At 40.4% G+C, this 21,939-nt stretch overlaps 1 protein-coding gene across 1 annotated transcript in view; it reads right to left on the bottom strand.

Moving 5' to 3' along the window:
- GUCY1B1 (guanylate cyclase 1 soluble subunit beta 1) overlaps positions 1 to 21,939 on the bottom strand; it is a 48,475-nt gene that overhangs the window by 17,135 nt on the left and 9,401 nt on the right. The window contains exons 3-5 of the mRNA XM_082237669.1: positions 8,806 to 8,906; positions 8,290 to 8,408; positions 4,839 to 5,036 (exon numbers count right to left, since the gene is read on the bottom strand). Coding sequence (XP_082093795.1) covers positions 4,839 to 5,036; positions 8,290 to 8,408; positions 8,806 to 8,906 — 418 coding nt within the window. The remainder of the gene's footprint in view (positions 1 to 4,838; positions 5,037 to 8,289; positions 8,409 to 8,805; positions 8,907 to 21,939) is intronic.

Genomic DNA, 21,939 nt, shown 5'->3' with positions numbered 1-21,939 from the left:
ATTATTGTTAGCTTCATTTTAAAGATGCATGTGCCTGTGCTGCTTACATGTCTACTCAGAAGCAAGTTCCACTGAGTCCAATGAGGCTTGCTCCAGCAAATACAGAATTTCTGCCCCAAACCACCTCATGTAGCACACCTGACACTATTATTTTTATTAGACTTGTTACTTACTTGTTATTCAAAGATGTTCAAGTAACTAATAACATTTTCTTTTTTAAAAAACATAAAATCAAAACACCTAAGTTACACATACACACAAAACATCTGAAGTTCATAGAAGCAGAATTAGATAATTCCTTGCCTCTCAAGTTTTATGATGACTTCAAATAGGTCCGGGAATTTGCTAAACACCCGACTGTGGAATATTAAATAAATGAAAGAGCATCACCAGCAGCGACACAGCCAGGAATAAAGTTTGATTTTTGTTTCCCTCTGTGGACTAGCTACCAAGTTACGTCAGCCAATCATGCGTACGTACTCTTTCACCATGGTAACAGCAATAAAAATGAAGACAAATCACTCTTTAAGTTTCAAAGAGATATCTAGCAGATTCTTTCTCCTGTGCTTTGCAATAAAATCTTCTGCAAAACTGATGTTCCCACTTGGCTGTGTGAAAAGTGGCATTTATAAGGGAGAGAGTTTTGAAAATGCCTTCAAACTGCTGTACAAAAGGCCTTCAGAACAATTTTTAGATTTTGGAGAAACATAGAGAGTTTTATATTGTTTCGTGCTTATGTCCATTGTGTTGCATTAAAGTTAGCTTTTGAAAATGCTATGCAATAGTACAGTATGTCTTATGTTTTCACTTTTTTCGAGAAAAACACATTAAGTAAGATAGGTATGTGATTGTTTACCATCATGGAACTGGAGATTTGTGGGAGAGGCAAGGATATATGTGAAGCAGCATTTTTACGTGAATGCATTTCCTTTAAGTGTGTGTGTGTTCCAGTGGAGGGAATTCGCTTGCAAAGAAGGAGCCCTGTTTAGGTCAGACTTTTTTATGTATAAAAATTATAGCCCACCTTTCCTTAACATTCTCCAAGGCAGCTCACTAACAAATGATGGTGTTGTGTGTGTGCTTTTATGGTTTAAAAGAACAGATATGCCAACTGGATTTTGAAAGAGACGTTATGCTCCTGGCTTATACAACCAGAACAAAGCTCCTGAGCTAAATTTAACTCACTGCACAATTGTAGTAGTTTAGATCAATGGCAGCTTTAAAAGAGACCCAGCACTAATGAAACACTTCACCAAAATGGGTGTCCTTTGATGAGACAAAAACATCTCATCAGAGGTTTTTGTCTTATGGGATGTAAAGACTTATTGATTTATCATTGATTTAACACTACATAAGATAAAGTGGATTCTAGTCCACAAATGCTTGTATTAGAATAAATCCTTTGGACGTTATGGTCCCACAAGATTGTCGTTTCAGCTGCAACAGACTGACAGTGGTATTCCTCTGAAATGTCATGTGAGAGGGCATTCAAACATACTGTAACAATAAACTACAGTTTATCATTATAGGAATGAACCTTCACAAACTACAAACTCTCTTCCCCTTTTCCAGAGACACCCTGAAGAAGAGAAGCTTTCATTTCAATTACGTCTGAAACCATTATGTCTGTACTATGGTTTACTGTAGCAAACCAACTACAAACCTTGATTTATGAAGCTGACTTGTTTCAAAAAAAATGTTAGTTATGACTAACCATAGTTTATGGCTCATATGTCAATAACATTGTTGTTTGCTTGTCTGCTTGCTTCAGGTCAAAGGTGGTCAGGGTCCCTACCATAAGAGCCAACTCCAAGGGGCCGTGGGTACCTGGGCACCCACAATAATATAATTATGGGAGCCGGGCACCTACAAAGTCATTGAGAAAAGCCGGCAGGTGGCAGTGGTGGTGCCTCCAAGAGAGAAGTAGTTCAGCTCTGTCCTCCAGAGTCAGCCAGCGAGGCACCCTTTTCTGGATGGGGGAACTCCGACATGGGGGCAGAGTCTGCCTCCAAGTCTGAGCACCTCCCTGTGGAAAAGGGTGCCTTGATGGCTTCAAAGAGGAGCCACTGCTGCTCCTGCCATCCTCTGCAACATGAATGTGCGGTGTCACACACACACACGCCTGCACATAGTGTGTGTGATGTCACATGTCCGTGTTGCGGTGGCGGGCACCCACATTTCCTACGTAAATCATAAGGTAAAGGTACCCCTGCCCGTACGGGCCAGTCTTGCCAGACTCTAGGGTTGTGCGCTCATCTCACTCTATAGACCGGGAGCCAGCGCTGTCCGCAGACACCTCTGAGTCACGTGGCCAGCGTGACAAGCTGCATCTGGCAACCCAGCGCAGCACACGGAACGCAGTTTACCTTCCCGCTGGTAAGCGGTCCCTATTTATCTACTTGCACCCAGAGGTGCTTTCGAACTGCTAGGTTGGCAGGCGCTGGGACCGAACGACGGGAGCGCACCCCGCCGCGGGGATTCGAACCGCCGACCATGTGATCAGCAAGTCCTAGGCGCTGAGGTTTTACCCACAGCATAGCAAGCCCCAAAAATATGCAAAGAAAATCAAATGAATAAAAAATCAACTATTTTGGCAATCTTCCTTATACCGTGAAAGCCTGTCCTTTTGCCCTTGCATGTCTCCCATCCTACAGCTGCCTCTGTTCATTTTGCCTGAAGCTAAAGGTGACAATCAAGGTGAAATGAGTATCAAGCATTCTGATTTCTAGGTGTCTTGTCAGGCTAAATTTTTTGTGCATTTTCCCCGAATTTAGTGCTATTGGGATAATTTTCTTGACATTTAGCAAAAGAAATGAATAAATCCCAACCTTTTAAAAATAGAAATCTATGAAGGCTGTAGACAAAACAAACTCTTTGCCAACCTTGTGAAGAAAAATAGGAAACCAACAAAGATAGGCGTATGTTCCAATCTTTGTACCGCTCCAATGCAGACTTTTTTTTGGTTCCCTTAATTTCTTATCCACTCTAAAGGCTGTGTGTGTTTACTTCCAGATCATACTGACTAGTATTTCTGTATTTCCACAGTTATGTGTCACAATTCTATAGATTGAGTTATTAGACATACTTTGACTTTCACATGGCCTCTGTGTTTGTGGCAGGCTGTAATTTGATTTTGTCATAGCTGTCTGGTACACAGTTCATCTGGCGTGGAAAATTTGAGCCTTGCGATCATACAAGCTCCTCTGCCTTATTTTCTCTATATGAGCTCTCTTCTTTGTGACACACTATGATTTTGACTATATATAAAATCTGTTTATATGCATTAAGATAAAGGTAAAGGGACCCCTGACCATTAGGTCCAGTCGTGACCGACTCTGGACCGACTCATCTCGCTTTATTGGCCGAGGGAGCTGGCTTCCGGGTCATGTGGCCAGCATGACTAAGCCGCTTCCGGCAAACCAGAGCAGCACACGGAAATGCCATTTACCTTCCTGCCAGAGCAGTACCCATTTATCTACTTGTACTTTGACATGCTTTTGAACTGTTAAGTTGGCAGGAGCAGGGACCGAGTGAGGGGATTCGAACCGCCAACCTTCTGATCAGCAAGTCCTAGGCTCTGTGGTTTAACCCACAGCGCCACCCACATCCCACTTATATGCATTACCCTGCTGAAAAATCCTAACACGTGTCTCTTCCCTCCTTATCTGCAGCATTGGTACCACATTTTATGATACCAGAACCTAGGACAAACCAGTTGAGCTCCAATCCAATGGCAGTGAATGCTGGAAGATTCAGGACAGGCAAAAGAAACTACTTCTTCCCGCAGCACATAGCTAAGCTATGAAATTCATTCCCACAAGATATAGTTAGACAAATTAATGGAATATAAAGTTAACAATGGCTACTAGTCATGGTGGCTGTGTTCTACCTCCATGCTCAGAGTTGGTATGAATACTAATATCTAGGATATTAGGAGCTGTGGCGCTCATGTCCTGCTTATGGGCTTCCCATAGGCACCTGGTTGGTCACTGTGAGGCTAGATGTGCCAGATCAGTCTTTCAGCTGGGCTCTTCCTATGTTCTTTTGTTAGTCTGAAAAAGGAATACAGTGGTACCTCCTGTTAAGTACTTTATTCGTTCCGGAGGTCCGTTCTTAACCTGAAACTGTTCTTAACCTGAAGCACCACTTTAGCTAATGGAGCCTCCTGCTGCTGCTGCCGCTCCGCTGAAGCCCGATTTCTGTTCTCATCCGGTTTATATAGGAAGCAAAGTACTATTGAGGTACTATTTCTGGGTTAGGAGAGTCTGTAACCTGAAGCATATGTAACCTGAAGCATATATAACCCGAGGTACCACTGTACTGTTCTTACCAGGTGAGGATACACTGCAACACTTTGTTGCAGATATCACTTTTTAACATTCCTGTTGCTATTCCTTTGACTTGGACACTAGTTTAGGCTATGCTAAAGCCATTCTGATCCACTCTTTCATAACCCCCCCCCCAAGTATCCAGTTTTACAATGGTGGGTTGTGGCGAGTTGCCAAGCTGCCATAAAGTGGATACTGAAGAAAATTGAACATTGTGAAAAGAGTGTGGAATGAATAAATATTCTGCATCATGACCTAGGACTACTGATGCTTCTATAAATCAGTTCTTGAACTTTTGACTATAATAATTATAGCAATGGAAACAGGCATGTAACACATAACACAGTGCATTTTTGTGTCTAACAATGAGAAAACAGCACATTGAGGCTGTGGTGTTAGTTCTTTTTCCCTTTGGGAACAAAATATCTTAAGTTAAACAATATTAAAGCACCTGTGGAATATATATTTGTGGCATGTGGAAAGTTGGTGAAACTTTATGCTACAACTTACCTTCATATCTATTTCTGTGCCGTGAATTTGTTGAGCAACTGTTTTGATGATTCCAATTACAATGTCTTGGAGCCCTTCTCTCTCGGAATAGTAATGCAGAATGAGTCCCTTCCCCTTTTCTGCGTCAGTACATCTAAAGGAAGGGGCCCGCATACCTGGGTATATTGTAGCAAGGTGGTCATGAAGAGCATCAAGGTTCTGCAAGGAGATTATTTAATAACAGAAAATGATTAGAACCTATTTTTCCAGCCCTTTCACTGTAAAAGTGAATGGTGTGTGAAGGCAACATAACTGCCTGAAGAATATTTGTACCAAATTCTGCTCCATACATTAGCACCAGCACTGCTACCTGCTCTGTCTCGTCCTTCTGCATTTTCTAATGCCATTCATGTTCATAGGGGCGCTGATGTTTTTAAAACATAATAGATGATGACAATGTTTTATAAGAGCAAGCTGTATTACAGAGCATCTGTAGATCCTCAAAATTTAGAAATAGCTTGAACTTTATTTTCTGTGAGAAATGAAAAGCCTCAACAGCTGCTTCTTCTCTTGGGAGGTCTCCAAAGGAAATGAGTATCTTGTAAATTAATTCCTTGGGCTAAACTCAGCTTAGAGCTTCCTGGTTTACTTTATTTGCTTATTTGAAATTTACATTTTATTGAGATGGTTTTTATCAATAGCCAGCATACTAACCCATGCATTTGTCTGAATGGATTACTATGATGGCTGTAGGGAAAGATCAACCCATTCCAAAGGCCTGTTTCAAGACTCTTTTGTTACTGAGAAATTCAGCACTCAAGACTACGCTTGTATGTTGGTTTTGTCTGACTAAGGAGCGTGGCACTCTTCCAAAGGAGTCAGAGAAACTGACCATATTTCAAGCTAAACCCTTCACAATAAAGAAAGCTCAAGCTAAGTATTATGGGATAGTCCAGTGGCTCCTCTCAAGAATCCTCCTCAAGTGTTGCCTGTACAGGAGAATTTGTGTATATGCTTCTAAGATGCTATGAAGAAATAACTCCACGAACATGGGTTCAAGATAACAGGTTCATGTACACATGTGTATAGACACTCAGAAAGATATGTTAACAGTTTCTTAGGGCTTAAGTGGAATATGTATGACCATGCCATGTAAATACTTCAGGAAAGCAACTTCCAGCTACAACGGAGAAATGATGGGAGAAGGGGCTAATTAACTGTTTCCCTTTCTGCCATTTGAACACTCAAAATAATAGCAGTTCTTTAGGCTAGCTTCTTTTCCCCATACAATGGTAAAGTATACGGGGGTCTGATATATCTTCCTCAATGGGTGGAAAAGCAGCTTGGGAAGGTGCAAATTTTGAATGGGAAAATGGCAGGACCTGCTCCTTTTGCTCTTGAGCAGCACCTGCTCCTTTTGCTCTTGAGTTTCCAATAACAGCTTGTCGATCAAAAGGGGAGGGTAAATAAGTAGGAGGTAGGAGTCTGGAAGGGGGATAATGTAAGAGACATTAGTAACAAACCAATGGAATATTTTGGATACAGTTCTTTGAGCAAATGCAAATTACGACCAGTGAAAGGTGAAAATGTGGGGAGAAGAAGGAAGTCAGTGCCCCATGCTCTTATTGGCTGGTGTTGAATGGAGCCAGTAGGGCAAAGATGTGGCTAGAACATCACCTGGGTGATAAAACTCACCCCAAGCCGTAGCAGCCAGTGGGATGAAGTCATGTTCCTTACCTGGCTTCCCAACACGGAGTTCGCTGTCAGTAAGCAAGAGTACAGTGGAACCTCGGGTTGCAGACGTAATCCATGACAGAGGCACATCCACAACCCACAGCGTTCGCATCCTGAAGCACCGTGTTTGTGCAGGCACCGGTGCGATTCAATGCTTCTGCGCATCAGCAAAGGGTGATTTAGAGCTTCTGCGCATGTGCAAGCAGTGAACCCCAGAAGTAACCCGTTTTGGTACTTCCAGGTTTCCTGCGGTCCATAACCCAAAAACACATAACCTGAAGCATCCGTAACATGAGGTATGACTGTACTTGCATGTTCACACTTAGCCATGGATTCGTGTTACACGTAAACTGGCCAGTGTGTTCCTTAAGTAGACAGGTTTCGGATATATGCAGCGAAAAATGGAAAAATAAGCTCTGGGGCACAATGTTGAACATATACTGCAAGCAATTCTTTTGAGTGCTGTAAAATGCCGTAGAACATATACTGCGTTGCTAATTTTAAAATATGAGAAGGCAAATAAACTACTCCCTAAAGTATCTTAGGTTAAGCACCACTTGGTGTCTGATTGATTTTTGTTTGTGTGGTTATAACATAATAATGCCCTTGGGATTTCTCAAATTGCACTTATCTAAAAGCTGCCTCTCTTTTACATTCTGCTTTGTATTTCCATTATTAATGCTTTCAGCCCTACATAATATAAAAAGGAAGAATTGTATATTAAAAAAATACTAACGACCGCTCCCCACATCAAATGGGTGGGCGCCTTTTGCATGGTCACGTGCAGCCCCCCCCCCACGGATCCCATGCGGCTCCTGGCAATATGGGCTGCCTTCGCCCTCCCCAGGCTGGAAACCTGGAGGTATCCACCTACCTCAGCCAATTGCCCAATCCCACCTGGGGAGGCATTGCCAGGGGATTGGCCAAGTAGGGGGAGGGACCGCCCTGCCCACACAACAGAGGGTGGATCTTACCTGGGAATCATCAGTTGGCTCCAGAATTGTATATTTTTTAAAATACTAATTATATTTCTTTCTTTCTTTTTGCTTGCCTTTCAAATTAAGTTTCACATATTTGTATTCCTTTTAATTTAAAGAATGTGTTCATGTGTAATTTAGTGTGCAACTGAAGCCTTAACTTGAGATGGTACAAATGCAAACTGGTAGGTAGCTTTTCCTGAATGAGTGTGTTAATTCAGTTCTTAAATTGTAAAATCAGTTTATTTATGGAATAGGAAGTGCAGCAAAGCACTAATTATTGCCTAAGAGAATAGCCATAAATAGATTTCTCATTTGAAATTCTATGAACATGTACTGCAAGAGTTAAGTCCCATAGAACTCAACAGGCTTGGTTTTACTAAACATACAAGCCCAAACACAACAACCCTGAGAGGTATAGGAAACAATAAATGACGTGGTAACCTTTGGGGGATTGAAATGGCCACAACTTTACTGATTACAGTTGCAAGAAGGCTTTGGCTTAGGCATCGGGTATATCTCCTGGATCAGCCAAAAGTAACTTCCATGGCCCATTAGCCCCCATGTGGGCATATGGACAGAATCCTTCCCCTTGGACCCCTTTACTGGCTGGGGCAGATGATGCTGACCAACCAGATGCTTGGAAGGTTTTTGCCTCCCCACCTCAAGTTTGCCCAAGGCCACACTGGGCCACAACTGCTGCTGGCATCGAGAAATTACACTGGAATTTGACCATTAATGGTTTGCCACAGATTTCTTACCTGCAAAAATTCTCTAACATTGGAGCCCAGCACACGCAAGATGGTGTCATAACCAGATTCTTGACAAAACACAAAAAACATCTTTCCAAACATCTGAAGGATTTCTCCAGCGTTAAGGTCTAAAGAAAACATGAAGTATTATATAATACCTGAAGGCACTGAAGCCCTGCAGAACCCCCCCCCCAAAAAAAAATCACATTTAATACTTCCTAATCACACTAAGGAACATGAATGCATTGGGCTTTTAATATTTTATTGCAAGATACCACTGTCATAGAATTCTGTGCGCTGTATTTTTGTGTACTTCAATTTTGTTTTGATGCATTTGAAATGCAAGCACCTTCTCTTTCTTTTAACAATGAAAACTGACATTCCCAAGATGCTTGTGTGGCATGAAAAACTACAATGCAATAAATGCATTAATGCAAATCAACAAACATTGTGAACTAACTACATGTAAACTTCAGCTTTTCCTTAAATGTTAATCAGTGCTGAAGGAAATAAAGATATACTTACTAAGGACTTTGCTTGCCGCAGCAACCAGATCGTATGTTTTTGAATCATCATAAATAATTCTAACTAGAAACTGCCCTTCTTCATCCAATTGTGCCTCCCGCCTAAAACAAAGCACAGCAAAAATATAAAATAAATCTATGTATGTGGGAAACATAGCCAAATAATAAATATTGCAGTTGCTTAGTAGCTGAGAAGGTTCAGAGCATGCTAGGTATAAAGATACCATACAATCCAGAGACAGCAATCTTAAATTATTTGAAGGCAGTCTGGAATAAACAAACTACAGAGTTGGTTTTCATTTTATATCAGCAGCTAACATATTAAAAGGGACGCAGGTGGTGCTGTGGGTTAAACCACAGAGCCTAGGACTTGCCGATCAGAAGGCTGGCGGTTCGAATCCCCATGATGGGGTGAGCTCCCGTTGCTCGGTCCCTGCTCCTGCCAACCTAGCAGTTCAAAAGCACGCCAAAGTGCAAGTAAATAAATAGGTACTGCTCCAGCGGGAAGGTAAACAGTGTTTCCGTGCGCTGCTCTGGTTCACCAGAAGTGGCTTAGTCATGCTGGCCACATGACCCGGAAGCTGTATGCTGGCTGCCTTGGCCAATAAAGTGAGATGAGCGCCACAACCCCAGAGTCGGTCATGACTGGACCTAATGGTCAGGGGTCCCTTTACCTTTAGCTTTAACATACTAATTGCTCAAAACTGGAAGATGCTCCCTCAATAATACCTTGAGAAATTGTTTTAATTTTACCAATTTTAAAAAGTTTGGATAGTGAAAGAGATCTTGTGCTGATACTATAACATTTTATCAATATAGAAATGAGAAATGGATAATAGTTGGATTGATTTTCTAATTTTTTAAGTATAATGAAGTCTGCAATGTACTGTTGTTCTGTTTGCTGATGAACAGATAAAAGGAAAAAATAAAGTAGGCCAAGTCCCAGCTCTTTGGTACTATTAATATCATTATCCATCCCTATCCTATGGACAGAAAGCAGGTTTTTTTGCAGCTAGAAGGCAAATTTCTTAATTCTCTCACATGGAAGATGTGTGTTCAGAAACATCCAGGTTTCAACCAACTGAAGAAGAAATGGAGGAACAGAAACAAGTCTCAAAATGGCTGTATCCCATTTTAGCATATGTGTGTGTGAATAGTTATATGAGCCACCCCGCTTTTCGGGTGCTATAACACAACAGCATTCAACCTTACCATTAAGGAGAATTACCAAAGTAACAGAATCTAAAACTATCCCAAAACTACAGTATGAGGAGTTGTTTCCTTAATCACTTGGCTGTATTACAAATGTCAAGATGTGCTTAGGAGCTTCACTCATCCATATCCCAGACATTCCACATTTATCAGCTGTGTAGGGCAAGGAACTTGCATTTTTCCTAGCAACAAAATGCTGAGGAAATGCTACTTTCCTAGAGGAGTGTTATGATGGAAAAATACATGTTCACCTCATTGCATATCTCATCTAAGAAATATTTTCAGCCATATTATGTTCATTTTGGTCAGAAATGACCTTTTTTATATATATAAAAAGAAAAAGATACTTTTAAGAAAGCAAATGTTAAAAACAATAGCCACCATAAATGGAGTTAATTATTAACTTGCAGGCTCCTGCACCTGCTTCCATTGTTTTTTTTTAACCAATAAATCAGCACACACAAGTAGCATGGCATGAAAAGCCACAGCTTTATTTATGCAAACATTTGGGGCTGAAAGTAAGGCAAGGCAGCAATGAACCCAGAAAAACATGCCACTCCCAAAGAAAAGGAATCCGTTGTAATCATAGTAACTAACTTTTTTGTTTAAGACTGGAACATGTAGATGCATGCCATCTCCTCCAAACATGTTGCCCTTGGGCTGGGAAACCTAATAAGCTCCATCAGTGATTTCATACAACTCACTTCTATGTAGTACTTGAGCATCAAAGAACTCTCATCTGACAAGCAAAAAGTTGTTATCGCTGGAAAGTGCTCATCAAAAAGGAAGGATTGCTTGAGCAAATTGTCAATGGAAAAATTATTTCAGTTTCTTGGATAAAATGCTGGCCCAGAAACCATCTCAGTGAAGCCTGAGGAATTGCATGCAGAACTGCACAAATGAGCGATGCCCCAAGCAGAATAGGAATACATGTAGAAAATATAATACAATTCTATAGAATAGCTAGAATACACAAATCAGTGCTGACATATGATCTCACAAAGAATGCAAGACATAAATAATTCACTGCCCTCCAAGTGTTGCCAGGAGTGTGGAATGAGATGAGCTTCCTTTCCTTTGCAATGGGAATGTCCAGAGAGATCGTGGTTTGCAGTTTATAGGAGTTTCTCAGATACGATTTAAACAAGTGCTCACCTCTGAATATTTGCTAGCATTTCTGTCTATCATGGGCCATTGAAAAACTATCTCTACATGAATCTGGTGTTATTACTTTAAGAGGTTGGAGGGATGGAGGCAGCATGTAACTGAGAAGTATAAGCAGGTTTTGCTGCCACAGGCTGGCTTGCCAGGACCTGGCAACTGACACTGTCAGAATGATTAACTCATCAGAATAGGCTGGACAGAACTTCTTAGAAATATAGAGCGGTATTCAGATATATTTTACTGTGTGCATCTTTCCACACTAAAAAAATATCTTTGTAAGAGTTGTGGACATTAGCTGTTTGTTGTTATGCCCAAAAAATATAATAAAATGCATTGGGGAAAACAAAAGAGAAGGAATGAACAGTTATCACAAGCAGGGTGGTTATGTCTATCCTCTCTCAGTGACTCCTGAACCTTAGCAGACTGTAGACAATCTCATCCTACGTCATCACAAAGAATATGGGACTAACATATCATTTAGCCAACCCTTCATATCATTGTGTCTGCTTTGGAACGAGCGTCACAATGCAACGAATCAAGGGCACTGTTTCTCAAGTAGATACACACTTTCTAAATATTTTTAAATTGTGGGAACATGTACAGGGACAAGAAGAATTAATTGTTTGCAGTAAGGGTTTGCATAGATAAAAAACAGTGGGGGTGTACCAAGATCCTGCAGAATACTTAGGGCAGGCATTGCGGATTGCTGAAAACAAACTTGTAAAGGATGACTGAACACCTCTGCTTTCCACACAATCATGCACACATATGATTTCCCTTCAAACATCATATCTAGTCCATGGATTAGAGTGATCAAGGGGAAAGCATTTGTGTGTGTGTGCACACAGGAACAGGAGGGAGTTAGCATTTTTTGGCAAAGGGTTGCATCTCCTTCTGGAGGCTATGTGCCAAAGTGGGTGTGGCTCCCCATGTTCTAACACACACACATCAGGACATCAATAACAGGACACACACAAACACACACATGTTCAACTTTCTTCCCACCCCACCACCATTTTCTCATTATACCACCTGGGATATAAAATAAGTCCAGTGCAAGACCAGGTGGCTGTGAAACCTCAGTTGTGAGCAACATAAATAAAAAAACTTGGTCTTAAACAAATTAAAATACATTTACACTAGTTAAGTATGGCTATAATAGTACTAACTTTCTGTTTACATGTAAAACGGCCCACAACAGAAATCCAGTGGCTAAACCCAGCAAAGCCTTTAATTTTTATTTCATGTACAGTCTGCTTTAGACTTTCCATGGGAAAAAGCATTTTTGTTTGTTTTGAAATACATTGCAATGTTTCTGAAAAGCTACTCTTGGGAACATAGTGCAATTCCCACTGATTATAATAGGAATTGCAGACTAAAATGCCAGTCTGGCCAGTTGGCTCATGTGGTCCTGTTGATATTAATACATTGGAGCAGTTATGGATATATATTCATAAGAAATTGAGAGGAATAAGTCAAGATATCGTGCACAACAGAGTGCTTGATTCAGGCCTCATGAGTTTTCAAAACCTTGCTTGGCCACAACCACATTGTATCTCTCATATTTGGTATCTCATTGTATCTCTCATACTCGGGATTAAAAGCAGACTCGCTGGGGGAAGAAGAAGAAGAAGAAGAAGAGTTTGGATTTGATATCCCGCCTTTCACTCCCCTTCAGGAGTCTCAAAGCGGCTAACATTCTCCTTTCCCTTCCTCCCCCACAACAAACACTCTGTGAGGTGAGTGGGGCTGAGAGACTTCAGGAAGTGTGACTGGCCCAAGGTCACCCAGCAGCTGCATGTGGAGGAGCGGAGACACGAACCCGGTTTCCCAGATTACGTGACTACCGCTCTTAACCACTACACCACACTGGTGGATACTTCCAAGGGCAGAAGAGGAGATGGCGATTCTTGTCAATCTCTCCTTCTCCTTGAAGCCCCCTGTAACTCTTGAAATCTCCTGTGTATGATTGGGATACCCCTAGAATAGTCTGACAGGTGATGGAAGGAGCAGTAGGGAAAAATTTATGAAAAGCATCTCCTCCCCGGGTCCTACTTCCTTAGGGAAGCTCTAATGAATCTTGAAGCCATTTGCAATGAAAGGAGCCCTTGAACCTGCAGAAGGGGAAGTCTGGATCCAAACCTAAATACTGTATTACAAAGAGAATATTAGCAATATTACCACATGGAAAGATACATGAAAAAAGCTTGCCATAGAAAGTAAGGCTGAAATCTCAAAATAGAAACTTTTGTGGGGGTCATAGTCTTTCGAGATTTCATCCATACTTTTCAATGCAAAATATCTTCAAAAGTTAGTGATAACTGTGGTGAAATATTGGAATCCTTATACACTGAGGTAATAAGATCAGTAACTGTGATTGTCTTAAGATGCTGGTTCAAAATTAGCCTTGGGCAGTAATCTTTGGAAAACTCCCATCTGCAGCTGAAGTTGGTTTCTCATAACGTTCATCCAGTATAGTAGCAAGCTTTTAATGTCTACGTGTGGGAGGTTTTCTTTTAAAATGGCTGCCAAGTCAAACAAATAGAAAAACAATGTGATTTATGATTGGTGTCATCTTTCTTTTCAAAACAGGGTGTGCTTCAGTGCTTAACTAGATTAAAGTACCAAAAAACCCAGTAAATGTATATGGAAGGGGGAGGGAGCTTAACAACAGCTCTAGAAAGGCGAACAAAGGAGTTTAACTCCAGATCTCTGTACATAATCAACTTGTCTTTTGAAAACACATCTATTTTTGAGAATATACTATGTTATTATGATAACCGTGCTGTAACTAAATACAATGCATTGGCTCTCCACAATGTACAAAATACCTGCCAAGTATTAGACTATATATATAGTGCAGGTATTAATTTACAACCATGAATAAATAGTTCACAACTCTTTTCAAACCCTGTAATGCTTTTATATGTCACAAGAACATGAGAATGAAAAATGTAACAGGACCTGATTGTTTTCATAATTGCCTTCTAGTCTGCAGAATGTATCTGCTAAAACGCTAACAGGAATTAGCCATTAAAAGGACACTGGACTAGCAAGGCCAAGAGTAATTAGGCATCTTGCAGACCACATCTAACTCATCAATGCCTTTTCTCTTGGCCCCCACTCTCCACTGCAGGGGGGGGAAAGAATTGTTCATTTAGCTTTGAGGATTTGGAGACAACAGAGTTCAGTTGCAAGTTTGGATATGCAGCATAATTTCACTATGTGCAAAAAGGATGACTTCAGGTTTCAATCCTAAGTACATACCCTGGGAAATAACCTAATGAGACATACTCCTTCTCCACATCATTTGTTCAGCATCCAACCACTTTTTCTCTCAGTGCCCAGGTGATTTTGCTGCTTGAAGGAGAGCTCCAAATGGCAACCCCCACAGCCAAGATAAACTTTCAAAAGTTCAAACATCACTTTCTACCTTCACCTGTTCCCTAAATTTTATCACACGTAGCAGACTGTTTCTTCTTACTGTATGATAGGGCTGTCCTCGTTTTCTTCCAATTTATCTGATTTCTCCCCTACTTCTGGATGTTTTGAAGCTTATTTTGGAAAATGCAGAGAAAGCATGAGGGTGTTTTATCTGCTGGAGGTTACATGTTCACATAGTGGTCATGATCTCCTCTCCAGAAACCATCACACTTGTGCATTTGTACTAAGCCAAGGTCTGGATTAGCATTACATGTAAATCAATTTGCAGAACTCACTTCAATGGACACAATTCAGACAAAGCTATATTCATTTAAACTGTATTAAAGTCAGTGGGAGAGCTTTAAAATATGTGATCAACTCTCACACTGTAAATATGGGACTGAAAAGTTCTTAACTTTGGTCAGATGAAATCATGCGGGGGGGTATGTGAAAAGACCATTTTCAGCTGAGGTCAAGCCACTCTGGTTGTTTTACTGTAAAGTAAAACTTTACTGCAAGTATCCAAACACACAAACAAGATCGCAATATATTTTTTTGCCGTACAAATGTCAAGCTTCAGAGCTTGCAGTGTTTCTCCTTACTGTGATTTATGGTTATGTTAGAAGCTTTTCAGTCTTGTGACATATAACCTTGACATTTTATCTATAATACATTTCCTATTCACTGTGAAACTCCCTACAATAAATGTTTAATATAAAGAGGAAGAGCTCATTTGTAGCAATGCTCCCAAGAGGGCAATTGCAACATAGAATCAATGTAAGAAGGGTAAAAGAAAGTGCTACAAACTTCATAGATGTGAATATATTCAAGCTTCCCTGGAAAAACTTACATACTATGCTGCCATGAACAATTAAATATAGCACAGAACTGTATTCCCTTGCAATTAAACTTTTCCTGCATATGTGTATGGCACTTAAAACACGTTCTTTTTAAAAAAAATAAAAAATAAATCCAAGGTTGCTTTTATATGTCAGGCATTGTTTCTGTTGGGCTTTTTGCCACTATTGTGTGTAAGTAGACCTTGTTGTTCAACAGATACTATCATGCAGCCATTTCAAATCAGGTTTCTAAAAGTCACCTCAATTCAGATTAATGTTCACCTCTAAACAAACCCCAAACAGACCCAGATGCATGCATGTAGCATAACCTCATGTGTTACAGCCTGGCTGCCAGAAGAATCCAAACTCACCACATTGGCTGAATATCTTCCTCCTTTGTACAGAAGCACAAAGCTTTGCATCTCACTGTATGTGCATGGCACTGTATTTGGATCTCACTGACTTACCAACAGCATGGTAATCCAGAAGGTAAAACGATGGAGGCACAGCACTTAGAGGTCATCAACCATGGGAAGATATGGAATTTGAAACACTTTAACACTGGTCACTTAAGGTCTCTCTCTGGGTTCACATTGTGAAATATTTGGTGATCTCTGTATATAGCGTGCTGGAGTAGGATACCAGTGCTAACACCATAACAATAACACACACCTAAAGGTTAATCATTCTGTTACAAAAAAAGTTTTTTTTTACTGCCACTCCAACGCAGCTGTTCCAGACTTTCCTCAGCATGTTGCTGCAGCCAAGGCAGTGAGTTTCCACATGGACAGATTCAGCACTTCCCCACTTGAAGAAGCTCACACTGGGCAAATGGGTCTGTCAGCCTAACTGATCTCAAAGTGCTGTTGCAAAGATAAAAAGCATATCTCTGCTCTGAGCTCCTTATAAGAAGAATGGAATGCAATTTTAATCTATATTTTTTATCTTTAAAAAAACACACCAGTTTAGCATCATCAAAAAAGAAAGCAAAAATAGGGCTATGCACTGATTAGCATCACCAAGGTGCAGAATAGAGTGAGCTGCCCACGACATGTCACCATCCTTTTCTTGCTTACTAGAGGAACAAACTGCATTCATTCATTTCTGTGAGAAAGTAAAGTGCTGCATGTCTGGATGCTTTTGCGACAAGAACAAAACTTGACCTCTTCTCAACACTGGGCTCCCCAACTTCCAACGCAAAGGACACCTCAATGGGCAGGGAGCACAGAAGCCCAATGGATTGCAAGCCTGCATTCCTCATCTGTCAAAATGGCAGGCATTTTGCTTGCAACTAAAATATGAGAGTAAAGCCTGAATTCTACATGGCAGACATATACTGGAGGTCACAGAGTGGCCCTGAATCGATGCCATGGGTGACTCTCCATAAATACCACTTGGGGAATTATGCTGACAAAAGCAAAGGATGGCAGGGTTTCAGCACCTGCCATACTGTGTAGAAGAGGGGAATTCAACTTCTATCAGTTTGATGTGACAAACTGCACCAGCCAAAGCTCCCTTTACACAATTGTTATAGCTACAGAAGCCCTGTTCTCTTTCACCTCCAGTTTCCCCACTGGTAGGTCAAACACAAGGTCATATATGTTTCATAAGCTGGGTGTATTGCCGGCCTCATTCCTAAAGGTTCTGTAAATATTGTAAACATTCAGTTAGTGGAAAAAATTATGAGTAACAAAATTAAATAAAAATGGGAATCTGTCCAAGGAACTGACTTTCTGCATAAAGTAAATAGTTCTATTTATAACACTCAGAAGGCATGGCTATTTTTGCTGGTTGTCTGGACTGTGCATGAGTGTGCTTAATGTCGGCTTTCAAAATCATATACTGTAATTTATTGATCATTTAAAAAAAATCAGATGTAACATATAAAATAAACTGTGTGTTAATATTCCAAACACACATTAGCTTCCTTTATAAAACAAATTAATTTAAAAGAATGCTTCATTAAAGAAGAGAAGAGGAGGAGGAAGAAGAAGAGTTTAGATTTGATATTCTGTTTTATCACTACCCGAAGGAGTCTCAAAGTGGCTAACATTCTCCTTTCCCTTCCTCCCCACAACAAACACTCTGTGAGGTGAGTGGGGCTGAGAGACTTCAGAGAAGTGTGACTAGCCCAAGGTCAACCAGCAGCTGCATGTGGAGGAGAGGGGAAGCAAACCCGGTTCACCAGATTACAAGTCCACCGCTCTTAACCACTACACCACACTGGAAACCATATTTATAACTCTTCTGTAACAATAGTAATCAGTTTGCAAACATGGTGAATATAGGAAGAGCCTGGTGATGATGCCAATGGCCCATCTAGCCTAGCACCCTGTTCCTGCTGTGGTCAACCAGAAGCCAATGTAAAGTGCAAAACCAGGGTCTGAGTGTAACTGCACTTCCTCCACCTGTGGTTCCTAGCAACTGGTTTTCAGAAACACACTACCTCTAACAGCTGAGGTAGAAGCTCACCGTTGTGGATATTAGGCATTGGTAGCCTTAATTATCCATGAATTTGTCTAACCTTTTAGAGCCATTAAGCTGGTGTCCATCACTACCTCTGGTAGGAGTGAATTCTATAGTTTTATACACACTGCATGAAGTACTTTCTTTCATCTGCCCCTGACTCTTCTAACATTCAGCTTTATGGGATGTCCCCAGGTTCTAGAGTTATGAGAGATAAAAAACTTCTCTGTCCACTTGCTCCACCACGCATACACACTCTTTCATGACTCATCTTACACTCCTTTTCTCTAAATTAACCCCCCCCAAAGATGCTGTCTTTCCTCACAGAGAAGTTGCTCTATTCCCTTGCTCATTTTTGTTGCTATTTCCCAACACTGCAAGATCCTTTCTAAGGCGAAGCAACCAGAACTATACACAGTATTCCAAGTACAATCACACCACAGATTTATATAATGGCATCATGATACTGGCATTTTATTTTCAACCCCTTTCTTCATGATTCTAAGCATGCAATTTGCCTTTTTCACACCTGCCTCACACTAGGTTGACATTTTTATTGAGCATTGAAAATTTAGCGCTCTCTCTTTTTTTTTTGTCCCAGTGTGCAGCACCTTAAACTTGCTTACACTCAGTCAGAAGAATCTTTTTGAAGTTCTTCACAACCCCTTTTGGTTTAATCCACCCTAAGCAAATTTTCTACCTCACTGCTCACCCCTAAATCATTTATGAACAAGTCCCAGTATCCACTCTTGGGTGACACCACTTTCTACAATAATTTTCCAACTGGAAAACTGTCCATTTATTTCTACTCTCTGCTTCCTATTTCTTAACCAATTACTGAGCTAAAAGATAGCTCAGCAGTTGTGGAATAAGAGGAAAGGCTAACTCAGGAAATATTTGGTAAGGTACTGTGTGTGTGTGTGTGTGTGTGTGTGGGGAGAGAGAGAGAGAGAGAGAGAGAGAGAGAGAGAGCGCTTTTTGAAAGTCTAAGCAGATGGTGTGAAGTGGATCACCTCTATCTATATGCTGGTTGACAGTATCAAAGAACTCAAATAGGTTACCAAGAAAGGACTTCAGCAAGACTTGTTCTTCTATATGTTTGAGAGTTTTATCTTTGCTAATACAGTACTTTTCAGCAGTTTTCCTGAAAGAGGCATTAATTGGCCTGTAATTTCTGAGCCAGTGTGGTGTAGTGGTTAAGAGCGGTAGTCTCGTAATCTGGGGAACCGGGTTCGTGTCTCCGCTCCTCCACATGCAGCTGCTGGGTGACCTTGGGCCAGTCACACTTCTTTGAAGTCTCTCAGCCCCACTCACCTCACAGAGTGCTTGTTGTGGGGGAGGAAGGGAAAGGAGAATGTTAGCCGCTTTGAGACTCCTTAAAGGGAGTGAAAGGCGGGATATCAAATCCAAACTCTTCTTCTCTTCTTCTTCTTCTTGAGGTCCCTTCTAGTTTTCACGTATAGAGGCTGATCTTAGGAACAAGCTACAATTTTTTGTTAGAAGATCAGCAATTTCACATTTGACTTCTTTAAGAACTCCTGGGTAGATACCATCTAGACCCAGCAGTTTGTCTGTTTTGTCTTTTAAGGCCTATAATTTCCATCTTTTGTAACCATTATTTGCCTCAGTCCCTTAGACTCTCTTCCCCTGAAAGTCATCTTCCAGTGTGAGGACAGGCAGGCAAGAATCCATCCAACTTCTTGCAATCTACTTTCATTTCTTCAGCTAACTTTCGATTCCATATCATCCCAAGATGGAACTATTTTCCTAGTCAGTCTACTGCGACTAATGCAAGCAAAGATTTATTGTTTCTTTATTTCATTGAATCATGGAGCGGGAAGGGACCCTGAGGATCATCTAGTCCAACCCCCTGCAATGCAAGACTATGCAGCTGTCCCTTATGGGGATCGAACCTGCAACCTTGGCATTATCAGCACCATGCTCTAACCAGCTGAGCTATACTTGCAGGCTTTGTTTTAGCAACGTGCTCCTCAATTTTTAGTTTATATTCCCTTATTGTCTACTTGCATTTCTTTTGCCAAACTTTGTGTTCCTTTTTGTTCTCCTCATTTGGAAAAGATTTCCCTTTTCTAAAGGAAGCCTTCTTGCCACATGGTGTATTTTATCTTTTTAAATATCAGAAAAATGCAAAGTGTCACTTGGAAAAAAATTCATCCAACAAAACAGGCAGGTTCATAGCAAAGCTTTGTGTTGAATATTTATTTTACTTCTTGGTGATTGAAAACATTCAACCAATGAAGCAAAGCTGTTTCCCTACACCAATATCTTACGATAGTGTATAACATGTAGGGAATTGTGAATTTTTTTTAATTAAGGAGAGGGGGAAGGTGTTGAACAATGATATAAAACATTCACAGTTTACCATGATTAAAGAATGAATTACTATGCCTGAACCCAAACAAACATGTTTTTTAAAAAGTTTCTTTTAATGTGCTAAAAGAAAGTTTTGAGAGGCTGCTGGTAGGTAAACCTTTCAATCCCATGCGCCCCTTTCTGGGCAAGAGTATTTTCATCCCAAATTTCATTGAACCAATTGTCCTGATCCAGAGCTTCATAAATGCTGCTATGAACAAGAGACCAGATATGTATATATAGGTTATCTCAAACTGCTATTGCTGTATACTGCTTTGGGATTTCTAGTTAAAAGACGTATATAAATTATATGAAATGAATAAATCAAGTGATAGGGATGGAAAAATATTCACCTTGTTAGCTAGGTGCTTTAAAATCTAGTAATGCTACCTAAGAATTTATTTGTGCAGTTTCTATTCCTATATAAATTCCCAAGTATTGAATGCAAACTCTTTAATATATATATATATATCCAGTGGTGGGAAAATCAGGGGAGGGGATCCTGATCTGTGGGAGAGTCAACTCTATGAATCCATCAATTCCTTCTGTGCCCATGATAAACTGCAAGAACTGGATAGTTGGCAAAATATCCCCTATTAATATGCTCATGGGTAAGACTGATTAGACAGATAAATGTAAAGTTTAATGCCTTAACCCTAACAGATGCTCACTAGTAGCTAATTAAGTCAAGCAAGAGCAGCTCTCTGCAGTCTGTACCAGTCAAAAGCTAGATAGCCATTTAGTACATGGCTTGTAGTCCCATGGAGAGTTCTCTTACAGTGAAAATACAGGAGGTTGCCAAACTGTGGTTATTTATAGCAGGTTTCTTGTGCTACAGGATCAAGTCAGGTGCAGCAAGCAAATAAAGCTCAGCTGCTTAAAAGCACTCTTTGTTACAGACATCCAGAAGCAGAATGGGGTCAACAAGCACTTCTAAAATGTGAATGAATTTGATGCTTCTAGGGCAGTGTGACCCATCCAGAACGGGCAACCCAACCTCTTCAAAACTGCATGTTAATATAATGCTGAACACATTAATATTACGTAATGGAAGCTATCAGCAACTGTATGTTCTCTGGCTCAGTTTTCATCTGATCATAGCCTCCAGGTACTGGCTTAGAACTACCAATAATGCTTCTGGATCAAGACAGCAACAAAAATACTTGGTGTCATCAGCATACTGATACCACATTCCGAATTTCTGAATGATGCCACATAGGATACATCACCTGTTGTGAAAAAGTAGAGACCGTAAATGCAGTCCTCCCCAAGTCCAACTCAGCTATTTAAATTTCATGTACCAACACGGAGTGAAAGAGGAATATTTCCCCTGCCCTTGCTGTTAAGTTTTTACACATTGTGATTCTGCAAAGAATTTTGAACCTCTGAACATGGTTCAGAAAGAACCCAATGACTGATGGTATCAACTGAGCTCTTTAAGACTGCAATCCTATACACACTTACCTGTAAGTCTCACTGAAATCAATGGTGCTTAGCTCTGAATAGACGTACATAGGGTTGCATTGCACATCTTTAAATGTTTAAAGTTTAAATATTTAAACTATTAAAAGTTTAAAAATGGAATTAACCACATTAATTTAATCAATATTTTATTGCTGAGGAATCAGAAAATGTGGCTCCTTTGTTACACCCTAGTA

The sequence above is a fragment of the Podarcis vaucheri genome, assembly GCF_965113315.1.
Source record: "Podarcis vaucheri genome assembly, chromosome: 9".
NCBI classification, from domain to species: Eukaryota; Metazoa; Chordata; class Lepidosauria; order Squamata; family Lacertidae; genus Podarcis; species Podarcis vaucheri.
This window is presented reverse-complemented; position numbering and strand designations above follow the sequence as displayed.